The sequence below is a fragment of the Ovis aries genome, chromosome 1 (assembly GCF_016772045.2).
Source record: "Ovis aries strain OAR_USU_Benz2616 breed Rambouillet chromosome 1, ARS-UI_Ramb_v3.0, whole genome shotgun sequence".
NCBI lineage: Eukaryota > Metazoa > Chordata > Mammalia > Artiodactyla > Bovidae > Ovis > Ovis aries.
In genome coordinates, this window is record NC_056054.1 from 179,152,172 (window position 1) to 179,170,419 (window position 18,248).

The 18,248-nt window shown below is 43.2% G+C and overlaps 1 protein-coding gene across 10 annotated transcripts in view; it reads left to right on the plus strand.

Annotated features, from left to right (window-relative positions):
• Positions 1-6,580: 6,580 nt before the first annotated feature.
• The window catches only part of SIDT1 (SID1 transmembrane family member 1), a 108,619-nt gene continuing 96,951 nt past the window's right edge, over positions 6,581-18,248 (plus strand). For 6 of the 10 annotated variants that reach the window (XM_027980013.2, XM_027980017.2, XM_060417746.1 and 3 more), the window contains exon 1: positions 9,809-10,630. In XM_027980013.2, coding sequence (XP_027835814.1) covers positions 10,421-10,630 — 210 coding nt within the window. In that variant the 5' untranslated portion in view covers positions 9,809-10,420. Of the gene's footprint in view, positions 6,700-9,808; positions 10,631-18,248 lie in introns of those variants that run through there. The other 4 variants (XM_060417753.1, XM_060417767.1, XM_060417760.1 and 1 more) reach the window with 3 other exon arrangements.

Genomic DNA, 18,248 nt, shown 5'->3' on the forward strand with positions numbered 1-18,248 from the left:
GCTTGCACTTAGGGATTGACTGACTAGATAATACTACATTTCTGGTAAACTGGAGCATTTACAGAGCTGAAAAAGTTATTTAAGTTTTAGTTTACTAACGTGGCACCCTTGGCAGGAGTGACTCCATCTTGGGCCTAGAAAGATATTTCAACAGTTTTTAACAGTACCTAATAAGGTCCCGTCCATTGAGGTTCTAGAGAGGCTTTTTCCAGTCTCTCCTCCAATAGATGAAACTTCTTAGTTGATGATCATGAAAAGTCAATCTATGAAGTGTCAAGGGAAGCGACCTTATCAAGTTCACCATAGGACTGGGTATAGCACATGACTCCCTTGCAGTATTTTGCCACATCTGCATGCAGCAGAAAAGAATCTAATATCAGGGGTGAAATTTCTAAAAGTATGTGCCTTCCTATTAACAGTTCATAGGGATATAACCAATGTGTCTCTAAGACATACGAACAAAAGGGCTAGTGGGAGTAACTTTTGGGGCCAAGAGAGCTCAAGGATTTCTCAGAGGTTTCCTAACTTTAATTTAAGGATGTCATTGGTCCTTTTGATCTTTCCCAGAAGTCTGTGGGTGGTAAGGATAGTATAATTTTTGAGAAAGTGTGATGCCTTATTAAGTTTTTTCATAGTGGTTCATGAAATTGTGTGCCTTGGTCAGTTGACATAAAAGTTGGTATACCCCAAGTTTGAAACACAAAATCAAGCAGCATTTTAGAGACTGCAAAGAATGTTCAGCAAAGATTTTTAGCAAGGAAATGCTGTAACCCATCCTAAAAATAAATAAATCCCACGGAGAGCGGGAGCTGGATAAAATCCATCTGAAGGTGTTCATAGGGTTCCTGGCCATGCCTCACCTTTACAGTTTTTCCAGGATTATATCGTTCACAAGCTGCACATGGCCCCAAAATAATCTCAGCTGTGTTTTTAAAGTTTTCCCACCAATGCTGATTTAAAATAGTTAAGTATTTTGTCCTCACCATAAGAGGATGAGTAGTGTCGTGGAGAAATTCAGCTAATATCCATTTGAAGTCAAATGGCCATCTTGAGAGTCCCAACAGTTATCCAAGCAAAGGGTGCATCACACTTCTTCCATTCTTCCCTTTCCAAATTATAGGCAGGGATTTTGATGTGGATATTTGATCGTGGCTTCTTTGACTCAGTCCAGAGATTTACCTTTGGGGGTTTAGTTAATAGCATAACCTTGGTTAAGCCTGCTGGTTTGGCAAAACAATCTACTAGAGCATCTCCTTTAACTTCCATTTGATCTTTTTATCTCTGGCACCATGGGCTTCAAACTTACAATAGCCATCGCACTGGGAAGCTGAAGTACATCTAAAAATTCTTTAACTAGTCGTCCACTTTGGAGGGGGATTCCAGCAGAAGTGATAAATCCTTTTTGTTTCTGAAATGTCATGTACCAACCACTCCAGAAGCATACCTGCTATCTGTATATGTGTTTATTCTCTGGTCCTCAGCTAGTTGACAATCTCTAATAATAAGCGTTTATAAATTCTGTCATCTGGATTAGCTTTCTCTCAGGTAGAGGACTATGCTGATAGATTGAAATTAGTGATAGTGTGATCATCTCCAGTTTCTATTTTGAAGTATGACCCATCAACAAATATTATATCAGGATTCTCAACGGGAGAATCCTCTCTAATAAAGTTTAGCAAGGTACAGAAAGGCTCTAATTGAAGCAAGCCAATTTGGAGGTTCCACTTCTTCTGGTCAGGGCAGAAGAGTGGCAAAAGTCAGGGTGTTGCACAATTAATGAGAGACAGAGAAGTAGTGTGAGAGGGAGAAGTGAAGTGAAGTGAAGTGAAATAGCTCAGTCGTGTCTGACTCTTTGCGACCCGTGGACTGCAGCCCACCAAGCTCCTCCATCCATGGGATTCTCCAGGCAAGAATACTGCAATGGGTTGCCATTTCCTGGCAACAGAAATTCATAAGAAGTTAAGTGACTGACTTAGCAGTATTGTATATTCTTAGTCAAGTCTTTACCGCATGTAGATCTGTAAGGTCAAGCATGGAGCCTAGAATGAATTCAGCAGGAGCGTCAACAAGTTCTGCAGTGGCAGCATTGCACCAGGACAAGGGTCAGCCTTGCAACTGGAGTAAGAGTAAGGCTATGGTAAGTGGTGGGTGTCTGACAGTTCTCATGATGTTCATTTAAAACACCGAGTTTTGTCTAGAACACTCATGTACAAATAGACAAAAGTGTTTGCTGTTGTTATTGTTTTTCGGGATGTCTAGGGAAACAGACTGGAGAAGACAATGGCAATCCACTCCAGTACTCTTGCCTGGAAAATCCCAGGGACAAGGGAGCCTGGTGGGCTGCAGTCCATGGGGTCGCAAAGAGTCAGATACGACTGAGCGACTTCAGTTTCACTTTTCACTTTCGTGCATTGGAGAAAGAAATGGCAACCCACTCCAGTGTTCTTGCCTGGAGAATCCCAGGGACAAGGGAGCCTGGTGGGCTGTTGTCTATGGGATAGCACAGAGTCGCACACGACTGAAGCGACTTAGCAGCAGCAGCAGGAAACAGACTATTGAAGAGCTTTCTTCAGATTCTAGAAGGCTTGTTTAATACTTGGGCTTCCTAAAGACAGTGGCTCTTACTGAAGACTTAGCGATTTCATAAAGAGATATCACAATCTTAGAAAAACTTGCTGAAATATTTAGATGTCATCTCAATTGAAGTTTTATACCAAGTCTAGGACAGGTTTGGGATAGTCTTCATCCCACCACTAGAGAATGTTTTTCACTCCTTCAACTAGGTCATGCTTTAAATAATGGACTATGTTTTGACACGATGCAATTTATTTTTTTCGAAAATTTATGCGCCCATTCCTGAGAATGGGCTGAGAACAAGTAAATGAAATTCCTTTTACAGGCTTCTCTGAACAAAATAAATCATCTACATATTCTTATCAGAACTGAATCACAAGGGCAATTTGAATCTTTTACTTCCTGATTACAAACCACACAAAAAAAGAGGGGTTATCAGTGAAGCCCTGGAGCCTAGCTGCCCATATTTGAGTGTTGTCCAGTCAGTTGAAGGCAAAAAGATATTGACTGTCCTGGTGTAGAAAATACACACTGAGAAAGCCAGAGCAATAGTCTGCTGCAGTGAAGCAGGCCATGTGGGGAAGAACTGATGAGAGCATAGTACTTAAGTTAGGTAAGTCCTCTGGACTGCAAGGAGATCCAACCAGTCAATCCTAAAGGAAATCAGGCCTGAATAGTCATTGGAAGGAATGATGCTGAAGCTGAAACTCCAATACTTTGGCTACCTGATGCGAAGAACTGACTCATTTGAAAAGACCCTGATGCTGGGAAAGATTGAAGGTGGGAGGAGAAGGGGATGACAGAGGATGAGATGGTTGGATGGCATCACCGACTCGCTGGACATGAGTTTGAGTAAGCTCCAGGAGTTGGTGACGGACAGGGAAGCCTGTCGTGCCGTTGTCCATGGGGTCGCAAAGAGTCGGACACGACTGAGTGACTGAACTGAACTGAACTGGAAGGGGAAGAAAGGATAACAATTGTATCCATATCCTTGAGATCTTGAACAAATCAATATCTTTGTCCATTTGGTTTCTTTACTGGCAGGACAGAAATGTTACAAGGGTTAGTGCAGGTTATAAAAGGCCTTTGGATAGAAGGCCCTCGACCACAGATTTGAGGCTTTCCTTTGCTCTCGTGTGTGTGTGTTAGTCACTTAATTGTGTCTGACTCTTTGTGACCCCATGAACTGTAGCCCACCAGGCTCCTCTGTCCATGGGATTCTCCAGGCAAGAATACAGGAGTGGATTGCCATTTCCTTCCCCAGGGGATCTTCCTGACCCAGGGATCGAACCCGGGTCTCCTGCATTGTAGGCAGATTCTTTTGGGGAAGTTTGGATAAAGAGTTTGGTAGGATTTATCTGGACTTTAATAGATTTCATTCAAATTGTTTTTCTTATGCCAATTCCCATGAAAATTTTAGCCCATAGGGAGTCCGGAAGTGTCAAGATCTTCATCTGGAGTACACATGAAATATAGTGGAGAAGGGAAGGTTTATACAGAGCGGACACAACTTGATTATGAATAGGCAACCCCCTGAAACCAGAAATAGTCCCTCTTGTGGGCATTTAATATTACCCTTCCACTTGCAAACTATATCTCTCCATAATAAATATATAGGGGTGGTATCACAGAGCAGGAAGGAATGTTTCTGCGTCAAAGACTCAAGGGTTGTAGTTAAGGAAGAATCTGTGGGTTATCTGAAATACCTATCACTTGTGTGCTATGCTTACGCCAAAGAAGAGACTGAACAAAGATGGCAGGACTTGATGGAGAAAGATAGTGTTGTGAGAAGATATTTTCTAGTTTCATCCTTTTGTTTGTTGATGATTGAATTATGGTCTATGGTCCAATAAACATTTATTGGAAATGTTTGAGGCATGGCTTTTAGGAGAGTTTGACTTGAATTGATGGGCCTTTTTTTGACCCTGAGGTTTATCATGGAAAAAGGGATTCTGTAGGTCCCTCTCCACATCAGTCCAATCAGTTTTGCAATCCAGAATTTAGCATCATAAGGTTCTGATCAACATGAGTACAAGTTGATATAGGTCAGGTAACCCTGGGTCATATGCACCAAAAGAATTCCAAATTCTTCCATGAATATTTGCTGGTATTGCTTAGGTTCAGGGAAATTTTTCACTACAGTTGCTAATTCCCCCTCTGCACAAGGTTAAATTTTACTGTTGTCTGTATACCTAGCTTATGGGAAGGATGAGCTCTTAGAAGTAACTGGCATTTGGGGATTTTAGAAGAGTTGTTGAGAAAAGGTAGGTGGTCTGGACAAGATGGGGAGCTAAGATCTCACATGCCACATGTGCAAAAGAGAAGAGAGCAGAAAGATAAGAGGAGATGGGGGAATTGGCTATAGGAAGGCAACTGGAAGACAAGGAAGGGGAGGACTTGCTATGGAAATGAGTCTATATTGTTGTTTAAGTTTGTCAAATTTGTCAACTAGCTTTGTCCAAACAATCTTTTAGGGAAGCACTTTTTTAACAGTTTTATTTCAAGTCTTCTGCAAACCAGTTTTAAAAAAAATGCTTTCCATTAAGTCTGAGAAGTTTATTTTCTTTTTTAAGGTGCCTCTCAAATGAAAGATTTTGTGTAAACCCAGTGTTCCACACAGCGGCCATTGAAGGCCCAGGTCATCCTTGGTGCAGTTATGCCATTTGAAACACAGGTGCAAGAATTAGAACTGTAAAGACTTCTGTGGAAGTCCAGGAAGTAAGACTCTGCGCTTCCACTGCACAGGGCACAGATTAGAAACCTGGTGGGGGAACTAAGATCTCACATGCCACATGTCCAGAAAAATTTTTAATTAATTGAGTAATTTTTTTAAAAAAAGAATTAGAACTATAATGAGCAGACTTATGACATATAAAAAGTAGGAGTCTTTCTAGAAGAAAGAGAGGAATTAGACTTCGTTGACCCTATAAGACCTAGCAACAGTCAGTTGAAAGTGATGCTGGTGCACTTTGAGCCCCCAGTGTGATGGTGTGCATGTGTGTGTTCAGTCACTTAGTCGTGTCTGACCCTTTGTGACCCCATGGACTATAGCCTGTCGGGCTCCTGTGTCCACGGGATTCTCCAGACAAGAATAGTGGAGTGGCTTGCCTTGCCCTCCTCCAGGGGATCTTCCCGACCCAGGGATCAAACACATGTCTCTTATGTCTACCTGCACTGGCAGGCAGGTTCTTTACCACTAGTGATACCTGGGAGCCCCAGTGTGGTGGTAGCTGCTTCCAAATGTAGACCCAACAACCTACACCTCAAGGCCAGTGCAGAGTCAGAAAGAAAGCTCTCTATGGATCAAAGTCAAACTCTCAGAATTAAAAAAAGAAAAAGAAAGCAACAATAAAAACCCTACGAGGATAGTCTTATTTAGGCTAAGCAACTTTAGTCCAAAAGAATGCCAATCCAATGCCAGTCCAGGGAGGACCATACTGGTCTGTGAGACTAGCTTAAACAAAAGGCTTAAAAGGTCTACGCTTGTATTCTCTTCTAAGACCAACAGCACTTCTAGTTATCACAACACAAAACTAAAGTAGAAAAGAGAGCATTAAAAAAAGAAAGGATTAAAAAATAAAAGAATGGCCTGAATCCACCAAAGATGTCAAACAAATGGAAACCAATAACAAACCTGAGGTATCAAACTGAAACTCAATAGCCAAAGTACTCAAAGCAAAGAGCAGAGTTCAGACTCGGTGCTGAATCACCAGGTCAACACATACAACTGGCCCCAAGGGGCAGCATTCCATGAAATCTGGAGTTGGCGGTGACAGGCAGTGCAGACATCCCTATGGAACTTTCAGGAAAACTATGGAAATAAAGACCACCCAAAGAAAACAACCCACTCCAGTGTTCTTGCCTGGAGAATCCCAGGGACAGGGGAGCCTGGTGGGCTGCCCTCTATGGGGTTGCACAGAGTCGGACACGACTGAAGTGACTTAGCAGCAGCAGCAAAGGAAACAAACCGAGGTTATTTATTCAGAGCTTGCTATAGTGAACCACCACCTGTGTTTGGCGGAGACTCAAAGGCAGACAGGAAAGTGGGAAAGCTTTATACAGAAGAAAGGACATCTTCAATAGCGCTGTGATTGGATCTTGATGGCATGGAGAAGCTAGCGTCAGGTGCGTTCTACGGTTTGTGGAACATATTTGGGTTCCTCTGATTGATCCTGAGTTGGAAGCAGGGCTAAATTTGGAGAAGTTGGCAGTCACTGACCAAGTCCTGACTGTTTGGGGCCATTTGGTACAGAGTTTGTGGTTTGGTTTCCTGGACTGGCTGTTGCAGAGGCTATGGGTCAGGGGTCTCTTCATATATGGTCTGGCCATTGTCTGTATGTTCAGTCTCTCACAGTGAAACCTCAGCATTGTAGATATTTTTATAAACTGGCTGATTGAGCATGTTTCATTTTTTAGCTATTGAACTTTAACTGTCATATAGTAATATTTGGTTGTATAACATTTTATATTTTTGAATATAATTTCAAACATATTCTTTCTCCCTTTTATCCTTACAGCAATCTTGTGAAACTGGGGAGGTTAATTACCTAAGGTCATTCATTGGATCGGGGCTTGAATTAAGAGTCAGTCATAGCATAGGCTGATTTGCAATATAACACTCAAATTGTCTGGTATAGATATCATCTATAAAGGCTTTAAAATAGATCTTTTGGGCTGTGTATGATAAACGGTCTGTTCAAATTGCTTCTAAATTCATTACTTAAAATTAGGATAAAGCCTTAAAGAGTCATAGCTCCCTTCAAATACCTACAAGGCTATCATGTGGAAGAAGGATTAGGTTTATTCCTATGGCTCCAGACAGCAGACCTCACACCAGTGAAGAGAAGCACATTTCAATTTAAAATGTGAAATATCTTTCTAGTAATGAGACACTTGCCCTCTAAAGAGGGCTTCCCTGGTGGCTCAGACAGTAAAGAATCCTCCTGCAATGCGAGAGACCTGAGTTTGATCCCTGGGTTGGGAAAATCCCCTGGAGAAAGAAATGGCAACCTACTCCACTATTTTTGCCTGGAGAATTCCATGGACAGCAGAGCTTGGCAGGTTACTGTCCATGGGGTCACAAAGAGTTGGACATGACTGAGCAACTAAGCACAGCTCACAGCCCTCTAAAGAAGGGGCCACCTTGTAAACGGGCCAATTCCTCATCTTTCTTAGTGTTTGAGTAAGACTCCATGATCCTCAGTTCAGTTCAGTTCAGTTGAGTCACTCAATCATGTCCGACACTTTGTGACCCCATGGACTGCAGCATGCCAGGCCTCCCTGTCCATCACCAACTCCCGGAGTTCACTCAAACTCATGTCCATTAAGTTGGTGATGCCATCCAGCCATCTCATCCTCTGTCATCCCCTTCTTCTCCCATCTTAAATCTTTTCCAGCATCAGTCTTTTCCAGTGAGTCAGTTCTTCACATCAGGTGGCCAAAGTATTGGAGTTTCAGCTTCAGCATCAGTCCTTCCAATGAATATTCAGGTCTGATTTCCTTTAGGATTGACTGGTTGGATCTCCTTGCAGTCCAAGGGACTCTTAAGAGTCTTCTCCAACATCACAGTTCAAAAGCATCAATTCTTCAATGCTCAGGTTTCTTTATAGTCCAACTCTCACATCTATACATGACCACTGGAAAAACCATAGCTTTGACTAGATGGACTTTTGTTGGCAAAATAATGTCTCTGCTTTTTAATATGCTATCTAGGTTGATCATAACTTTCCTTCCAAGGAGCAAGTGTTTTTTAATTCATGACTGCAGTCAACATCTGCAGTGACTTTGGAGCCCAAAGAAATAAAGTCTGCCACTGTTTCCACTGTTTCCCCATCTATTTGCCATGAAGTGATGAGGCCGGATGCCATGATCTTTGTTTTCTGAATATTGAGTTTTAAGCCAACTTTTTCACTCTCCTCTTTCATCAAGAGGCTCTTTAGTTCTTCTTTGCTTTCAGCCATAAGGTGGTGTCATCTGCATATCTGAGGTTCTTGATACTTTTCCTGGCAATCTTGATTCTAACTTGTGCTTCACCCAGCCCAGTGTTTCTCATGATGTACTCTGCATATAAGTTAAATAAGCAGGGTGAAATATCCATGATCCTTCACCTCTAGAAAGCGCTTGAACTGGCCAGGCCAGTTCATCTCAAAGGGAATTACAAACACCAAGTTTATGAAACTTTTTCAAGTTATAAAAAGAGACATAGACATTTTAAATACAGCAGTTTCACATCACTCAAATTCTGCTTGAAATTATGTTTCTCAAAAAAAAAAAAAAAAAAGAACCTCAGTTCTATTTTAAACTTTACCCCCCAGACTCTTCTTTGAATTAGCACTTTTGTCCTCATGCCCATAGATTTTCAAAAATATTTTTTAAGCAAAAAATGTTTTTAAAGTCTTAATAGGAAGTCATCTAAATCTATCTACATTGTTTTCTGATCACCCAACTGTATATCAAATGTATTACACTCATTTTTTGATGTTTTAATAAATTGTAGGAATTCAATGAAATTTAAAAAAGAGAGAGAAACCCTTTCCATTGAATGGCAAATGCTGGGATTTTAATCTGCAATCTTAACTCTTTGAACATGAACTTTTTTCTTCTTTGTGGCTTCTTTTTTTAATGTTCTCTCAGGTTGATCTCAATTATATTCTCTTCCAGTTTACAAATAACTTGAAGCTGAAATGAAACAGAGTCCTCCTGATCTGGGATTATCTAGCGCTCGAAAAGGATTTGCCAGAGATCCTCTCCTCATTCTACTCTCTTCTTTTTTTTAATTTTACTTTATTTTTAATTGGAGGATAATTACTTTACAATATCCTGGTGGTTTCAGCCCACTCTTGACCTGCCTCTCCAATTGTTTTAAATTGAATCTCCTAATTTTTGCCTGAAGGGTATTTCCTTTTGAATTGGGTTGTGGTTTCTCTCTTGAAAAACAATACAGAATCCTGGGGATTCTGCCGATCTAAGAATCACTGCAGAAGCAAAGTAGACCCGAAATTGGAGCAGAATGTGTCCTCTGCACAAATCCAGGTGCTCTGGGTCTTCTTGACAACTTCCAGGACTCGACTTAAGGCAGTGTTAAGACTGTTTTCTTAACCATATTTATTTTTATATGACTGTACCTATTTACATATGTTCACATATGGCGAGGGAGAGGAAAAGTGATGACGTGAGGCTCCTTGAGATTAGGAGGTGATAAGGAAATAAAGCAGGTGACTGGGAAGGTAGAAGTGAGAATTATGTTCGAGAAGGGACGCTTGAGAGTTAATAACCATCTCTCAGACGAGCAGGAGTTCTCTGCAGGTAGCAGACTGGAAATGCGAACTCTTTGGGGACAGGCTCTGTTGCTTTCTGTTCCTTCACTTGCAGGAAGGTGCATATTTATTTAAAACGGACTGAATTTCCTGCTCAATGGCTGGTCTTGATTCTTTAAGACTAGTGGGTATTTCCTTTTAATGTCTCCAATGCTGTTTTTTTCTTTTTGAGGTTGAGGGGGAAGAGATCGGTTGAAATTCTGGTTGGCTAAGTGAGAGATTCTCAGAAATGAGAAAGGGGGGAGGAAACAGACTTAGAAGGCTGCAGGAGCCCCCGGTCGCCCCCCTTTGCTGCGCACCCACTACCTCCGCCTGGTGACCTTCCGTGGAGACCCCAGGAGGCTGCATCAATATTTGATCAGCCTTTCGCCAGCGCGTTGCCAGCACTCGTCGGCGGGGCTTGCCAGGCATCGCCAGCGCGGCGCTGAAAACAGCGCGGGGCCGCCGGGGGCTTTGGGAGGACCGGCTCTGCGCTCGCCCCCTCCCCCCGGGCCGCTGGGCTTGGGAGCGGCCGGGCCGCGGCGCCCACCATGCGCGGTTGCACGCGGCTGGCGCTGCTCTGCGCGCTGCCCTGGCTTCTGCCGTTGGTGGCACCCGGGCGCCCCGCGCCACCCGCAGCGCTGCGCCGCGACCCCCGCAACCCCGCCAGGGGCGCAGAGTTCGATCGCATCTACAGCGGGGTGGTGAGCCTCCCCACCGAGAACATCTACTCCTTCAACTACACCAGCCAGCCCGGCCAGGTAAGACACTGGCTCCCCCGCGCTCCCAGGAACTTGCCCGACCTCAGAGCCCCGCCGCTGCTCTGGATCTCCGGGGAGTCGACCTCGGGAGACCTCGGGGACCATAGAACCCTCGTTCCCTTTCCCTTTCAAAGCAGTCACTGCCCGAGCTGCCGCATCCTCGCCACCGGCCTCGGGGACAACTCCGCCTCCCCTCCCGCCTCCCCGGCCTGGTCGCGGGCATTACTGGGCTTTGCAGGGTCGCCGGTTCCCCGTACCGTCTGCGGGTCCCGGTCCCCTGACCGGCCCTTCTCTAGGGAGGTCACAATTTTTAAAGCGGAGAAGGAAAATGACCACACCTCTGTTCCCAAGCCCCCGTGGGGAAGGAACCTCATCTCTTTTGGTTGATTCTGTCAGACCCTTCTATTCCATAGCGCCTGGGGAGGGAGAGCTGCTCAGAATCTAAAATGGGAATGTGTGAGGATGGACGAGAGCTGCAGAACCTCTGTGTGTGTGCAAGAGCCACTGCCTGCGTTTCTGTGTCGTCGTCACACGCATGTGCTTCAGAGAAGCCAGAAGACCCGGCCAGAGATACCAGAGCTGAAGCCCTCAGCCGATCTATGGAGGTTTTGAGTTTATATAAGGATGGATAACTGAGTGCAAGTTCTAGACCTTTTTCTGACCAAAGTTGAGGTGAGATGAGGAAAGGAAAAGACTGTTCCAACATCGCTCCCTTTGACACATATACTCTGGTTGTAGGATGTGAGAAAATGCATAGTTAGCTTACCCCCTCTAACACAGCGCCCTTTGAGGCACAGCGGAAAAACTCCCCAGTGTACCTGCCTCCAGTTCTTCTTCACATAAATGTCTGTGGATGACTGTGTGTATGTATGTATACATTTCTGTGAATGTGTATGTATTCCTTGTTGGGCCAGCATTCCCGACTCCCTCGGGAAATTCAGAACGGGACTGAGATACGGAGATGTGCCTTCCTAACTCTCACTTAGGATAGAAACTGAGAAACCTGGTAGCTTGGAGTAGTATTGAGCCTGAGGGACCACTGTGCTCATCACTACTCCCAGACGTCTCCCCAGTGTGTGTACTGAGCAAGGGCTCCATCTCCAGTCTGGCACCAGATCCTAAGCCTGGTCTTCACCATGGACCATGTCACCATATTCTTACCCTGTCCTGTCCCTCCCGGACCTTCAGGTTGTACATCCTAAAGTAAGCAGAGTGGTTGTGTGCACAGCCATTCCACTGTAGACAAGAGGGAGAGGGTGTCAGTTTTTACTCCTTGCTGCTACTGCTGCTGCTGCTAAGTCGCTTCAGTCGTGTCCGACTCTGTGTGACCCCATGGACTGCAGCCTACCAGGCTCCTCCGTCCATGGGATTTTCCAGGCAAGAGTACTGGAGTGGGGTGCCATTGCCTTCTCCATTACTCCTTACATTCCTCCTAACCCAGTTCTTCTGGTTGGGTGTGCTGTATGGATCAGCTGACATTGCACTGAAGCATGTTCCCAGCCCTGTTACTGGCTCAGAAAAAATAAAGTCTGAAAAACCCCATGATCTCTGGGGTGTACTGTCAGTTTCCCTCTAAATCATTGGTAAGGAAGCTCAAATGACAGATGCAGAGTAAGATCTAACATCAGGCTTTAATAGTTCTTACACTTCCGCTTAGAGATAGAGTGACTTTTTTTAAAGCTGTTGTTTGGACGTTTTTGCCGGTAGTATTCAGTGAGTTCCCCTACCACAGCACAAGTCACACTGTTTGCAGTTAGGATCACCTACTTGACTCTCCCAGAAAACCATGAGATATTGATACATTTTTATATCTGTATTGCTACATTCTCTCCACCCTAGTACCTAGCACAGTGCTTGGCACATATCAATTTACTAATGTTTTTGAAAAAATGAATAAATAGGTAGGAAAAAACCTTAAGGAATCTTTAAGCTACAACTAAATAAAATATATGCTTTTTAGTAGGTTGACTGTGAGATCATTTCAGATAAAAACAAAATTCAAAAAAATCATTCTGAGGTTATGCTCTTCCTATTTTGCCTTTATGTATGCTAAAATACCCTTTATTTTGTGAAACAATGGTGATAATTAGCTTTTAAAATATCTTTGCATGATGGAATAAAATACTGACAGTCCCTAAATTTTACTAGTCTGAGAAATACAGTGGGGAACCATGGGACTCAAGTATTTTAATTATTTTAATACCAATATGGAATAATAGGAACCAGATGTCCTCAAATCTTATAGCTTTCTGAAACTTCTCTTTAATGTGCAAATTAGACAGTGGAACCCTCAATCCACTTACTTTAGAAAATTGCCCTTCTTTCTCTCTAGTCCAGTACTCCAGATGCTTTCTCCAGAGATGGCATTTTTCTGACCTAGCCATCCAAACCATTATTCTGTTTCTCTGGGTGGCTTGCTCTCTTCTTTGGTCCCTTTTGCCCTATTTTGGAAACTAGCACCCCCTCCTTCTAATACCATGAACAGAATCCAGTTGGATATAGCAGAATTTTACTGAAGGTTTGGAATAGCCTGAGAGAACTGAATAGCAGAGTAGGTGATAGATTAAATCAGAAAGTAGGTGACAGACTATTTTTTGGGCTCCAAAATCACTGCAGATGGTGACTGCAGCCATGAAATTAAAAGACGCTTGCTCCTTGGATGAAAAGTTACAACCAACCTAGACAGCATATTAAAAAGCAGAGACATTACTTTGCCAACAAAGATCCATCTAGTCAAGGCTATGGTTTTTCCAGTAGTCAGGTATGGATGTGAGAGTTGGACTATAAGGAAAGCTGAACGCCAAAGAACTGATGCTTTTGAACCGTGGTGCTAGAGAAGACTCTTGAGAGTCCCCTGGACTGCAAGGAGATCCAACCAGTCAATCCTAAAGGAGATCAGGCCTGAAAATTCGTTGGAAGGAATGATGCTGAAGCTGAAACTCCAATACTTTGGCCAACTGCTGTAAAGAACTGACTCATTGGAAAAGACTGATGCTGGGAAAGATTTAAGATGGGAGAAGAAGGGGATGACAGAGGATGAGATGGCTGGGTGGCATCACCGACTCAATGGACATGAGTTTGAATAAACTCCAGGAGTTGGTGATGGACAGAGAGGCCTGGCGTGCTGCAGTCCACGGGGTCAGAAGGAGTCAGACACAACTGAGCAACTGAACTGAACTGAGGCGATAGATTGAATCAATAGGTAATAGATTAAGTCTAGGACTTCCCTGGTGGTCCAGTGGTTAAGAATGCGACTGCCAATGCAGAGGACATGGGTTGATCCCTGGTCTGGGAAGACTCCACATGCCAAGGGGCACCGAAGCCCATATGCCATAACCACTATACCAAGCTCTGGAGCCCATTCTCTGCAGCAAGAGAAGCTACCACAGTAAGAAACCCCTGCTCACCTCAACTAGGAAAGCCTGCACTCGGCAACAAAGACCTAGTGCAGTCAAAATTAAATTTAAAAAAAAATTTTAATGTACCCTTTAAAAAAATCTGAAATCTAAGCAACGATGTCATAACAATTTACCAGCTATTCCCCCGCCAGAAGAAATGTCAAGATAGTAGCACGATTTTCTAGGCCCTGGCTTGTTACCATTTTCTTGGCCACCCCTCACCCCACATGCTGGCCTCTCAGTCTCTAAATTTTTGTTACTGTCTCACATCAAGCAGTTTTGCCTCCATCACCAACTCCACACTTACTGAAGAACTCTGTTAAATAAAGATCTATGAACCCAAGAACAGAAGCTTGGCCATGACATTTTTCCTTTAGCCCAAGCAAAGGTTTGGTCAGGGCTCTCTCTCCTGCACAGGTCATTTCCCATCTACTCCTCCTCAACACAACTAAGAATTTGGTTTAGACATAGGTATATTCTAATTGGAAAAATGAAAAATATTGAAAGAAATACATAGAACAGTGTTTATATTTGTGCTGGTGGACATGAAGACTTTTACTTTGAAAAGACCCTGGATATTTCCTATAAATACATATCTGAAAATACTGATTATAACACTGTAAGTAAAGGAAGAAGAAATTAAAGCAGTGTGGATAAGTGCCATCTAAAAGAAAAAAAAGAATTTGATTTAGAAATTAAAAGGCTATTTTTTATTTCATTTTATCTTCTTTATCTCCTCAAGCCATTGATAGGTTTGCCATTACTTTTCCTTTATCTTGAAGAGAAAGGCTATTCTAAATTTAGACTTTGGTGGAGAGAGGAAACTGCCCTGGGAGACTTTGTTGCTAATCTTCCCTGTCAGCCACTGCATCTCCCATACCAAACTCTGTCTCCCAGAACTATTCAGCCAAGTGTGTCCTGCTAATCAGCTAAGCAAGCACCAGGAAAAGTCCTACATGCCTTCCAGGCAAAGTAATGTAAATATTCAGTTGCCATTAAAAGAAAAACCACTGAAAAAATGGAGTGACTGGTTTAAAAAATGAATAATGAAAATAACTATTTAAGGTACAGATTAGGCAAGCTCATGGTTCATTTCAGTTCCCTGGAGGGGCAGTGTCTGGAGGCTCCCTTTAAGGGGCGAGGATTTCACTGTGTCAGTCAGGGTGTTCTATAACCGTTACGAGGCTGGATGGGGCCAAACCAGGAGGAAATCACCTTGTTGAGAAAGTTGCCAGGGATATGTTTGACTATGACATAGAGCTTAAAAGGTTTATTAGGACATGAGAATCTCTTGTAGAGACAGGTGGTAACAACAATCAGATATTTCTGTTTGAGCCAGATGGTGATAAGAAGCCCTTAAATAAAAGTCTGAACATCACCCAACAAGAGGTCTTCTGTTTCAATAACAGAATTCATCGCATGCTATAGATTTTTGAATTTGGAATGTTTCTCTGGACGTATTTTGTTTATTAAACTGAGGCATTTATTTTTTAATGACATAAATGTTTCTATGCCTAAGGAGCAAAGCTTGGCTTTATTAATATCTAGCAGTATCTAGAACCAGTTATAGCAGCTTTTCAGATCCTGATTCAAAAAGCCTATCCAGTTCCCATGAACGATGAAATACCTATCAGGACATTGCAGGACTAACTCCTAGCCATGTATATTACTGCTTACAAAGACGCCTTTAAAATCTTGATGCCTCAGCTCTCCCCATCTGGTCTGTCTCCCCTGTGTTCTATGTATCCTGCAGCAGAGAACCTGCTCTGCTGTCCTCCCCTACCTCCTTGCTGAACTGGACTGGTGCTTGTGTGTGAAGAGAGATTCATCTCGTTAGCACAGTATCGGAGTGGCTGGTTACTGTCTCAGTCAGCATGGACTGTTAGAGTACCACAGACGGTGCCTCAGAAAAAAAAAAAAAAACCACACTGATTTCTCACAGTTCTGAAGGCTGGGAAGTCCAAGATCAAAGTGTTGGCAGACTTGCATGTGGTGAGAGCTGGCTTCCGGGCTTGTAAACAGCACTTACAGATGTGTCCTCACGTAGCCCAGACAGCAGAGAAACAAGCTTTCTCCTGTCTCTTCTCTCCCTTTTTTTAAATTTAACAAAATATTTATTTATTTGGCTCTGCTGGGTTTTAGATGTAGCACTCAGGATCTCTAGGTGCAGTATGGAGGATCTACTTCCCTGACCAGGGATCGAACCCAGGCCCCATGCCTTGGGAGCATAGAGTCTTAGCCACTGGACCAGCAGGAAAGTCCCTCTCCTGTCTTTTTTTATAAGGGCACTAATCCCATCACAAGGACTCTAACCTCATGATCTAATTACATTCCAAAGGCCCTGACTTCAAATTCTCTCACCGTGGGGATTAGGCTTCAGCTGATGAATTTGAGGAGAGAGGGTACACAAACATTCAGTCCATAGCGTTACCTCTCACTTTTTTCCTGTGTGGCTCTGAAAAAAAAAAGTATTGACATGTCATAAGGGTGTTTAAGGGAGACGGCAATGGCACCCCACTCCAGCACTCCTGCCTGGAAAATCCCATGGATGGAGGAGCCTGGTGGGCCGCAGTCCATGGGGTCGCTAAGAGTCAGACACGACTGAGTGACTTCACTTTCACTTTTCACTTTCATGCACTGGAGAAGGAAATGGCAACCCACTCCAGTGTTCTTGTCTGGAGAGTCCCAGGGATGGGGGAGCCTGGTGGGCTGCCGTCGGACACGACTAAAGCGACTTAGCAGCAGCAGCAGCAGCAGCAGCAGCGGCAGCAAGGGTGTTTAAGAGGCTGACATTACTCCAGTTAGGAGTCTGATTTTATGGAGGATCCATGTTCTGCCTGCCTTGACCTGATAGTTGTATGCTAAACTGTATAATGGATTCTGTGTGTGCTGTCCAATATTTTAGCCACTATCCACACGTGACTATCAAGCATTTGAAATGTGGCTAGTCACAAAATGAGATGTGCTATGTAGAACACACACCAGATTTTGAAGACAATGTGAAATAAACAACATAAAATGTGTCATTAACATTTTATTGATCAAATATTTTTATATATTCAGTTAAATACATCAATAAAATTCACCTCTTTCTATGTTCTTACGGTAGCTTCTAGAAAATTTGAAAGCAAAATGTGACTCATATTTTTATTGGACAGCACTGGTCCCAGGACTACAAGACTTTAGAGAAGTCATACACCCTACAGATAATTTTCTCAGAGGAAATGAGGCTTGAAAAGGTCAAAATAGATAAGTAGAACTTGGATACGAACAAAGAAAGGGGAAGGACTGTTCAGATACAGAAGAATATGCCCTATTTCTTCTTTGGCAAGACTGCCATCAGAGGTGGTAGTAGTATATATTCCTACCAGGCGACACTGAAGAACCTAAGCCACCCCATTTTGTTAAAAAAGACTCCATTTTAGAGTTCTGAGGAAAGAGTCTTTGGAAATCCCCTGACCTCACCCCCACCACCTGCGAGCCAATCAGATCCCAGACCAGGATCTCCTGACTTTACATTCAGGACTTATGACCTGCCCGGGAAATTCGACTTAAGCCCGGGAAATGGGAATCAATGAGAACCCGTGGCCAACCCGGGAAATGAAAACCAATCAGAACCCAACACCTAACCCTTCCACAGAAGGTAACCAGTTAGCCGTCTCCCAACCCGGAAACTCCCGTTTTTTGAATTTTTCGCGTGAGAATACCCTATATAAGCAATGTAACCCAGAGTTCGGGCCTCCTCTCCTTAGCCGCTGCATCGGTAACGGTGGGAGCCCCAGCTCGAGCTTGGTAATAAAAACTCTCTTGCTTTTGCATCGGATACCAGCTCCCTAGTGGTCATTGGGAGAGTTCGCGGCTTGGGCATAACAACACATAGTGTCTAGTCTCTTCTTGTGATGACAGGCACCATTGATCACGATTGTCTAGTTTCATTAATTCATTAGGAACAGTAAGATAATATTGAGTTATGTCATTTATTTTTTCATTTCTGAGCCAGAATAGTTTTGTCTGTCTCTCTGAATTTTTTAAATTGAAGAATGGTTAATTTACAACACTGTAAATTAGTTTCAGGTATACAGTAAAGTGATTCAGTTTTACATAAATATGTATATTCTTTTTCAGATTCTTTTCCAGCATAGATTATTATGAAATATTGAGTGTAGTACTCTGTACTATGTAGCAGGCCCTTGTTTATCTACTATCTCTGGGTGGTGAGA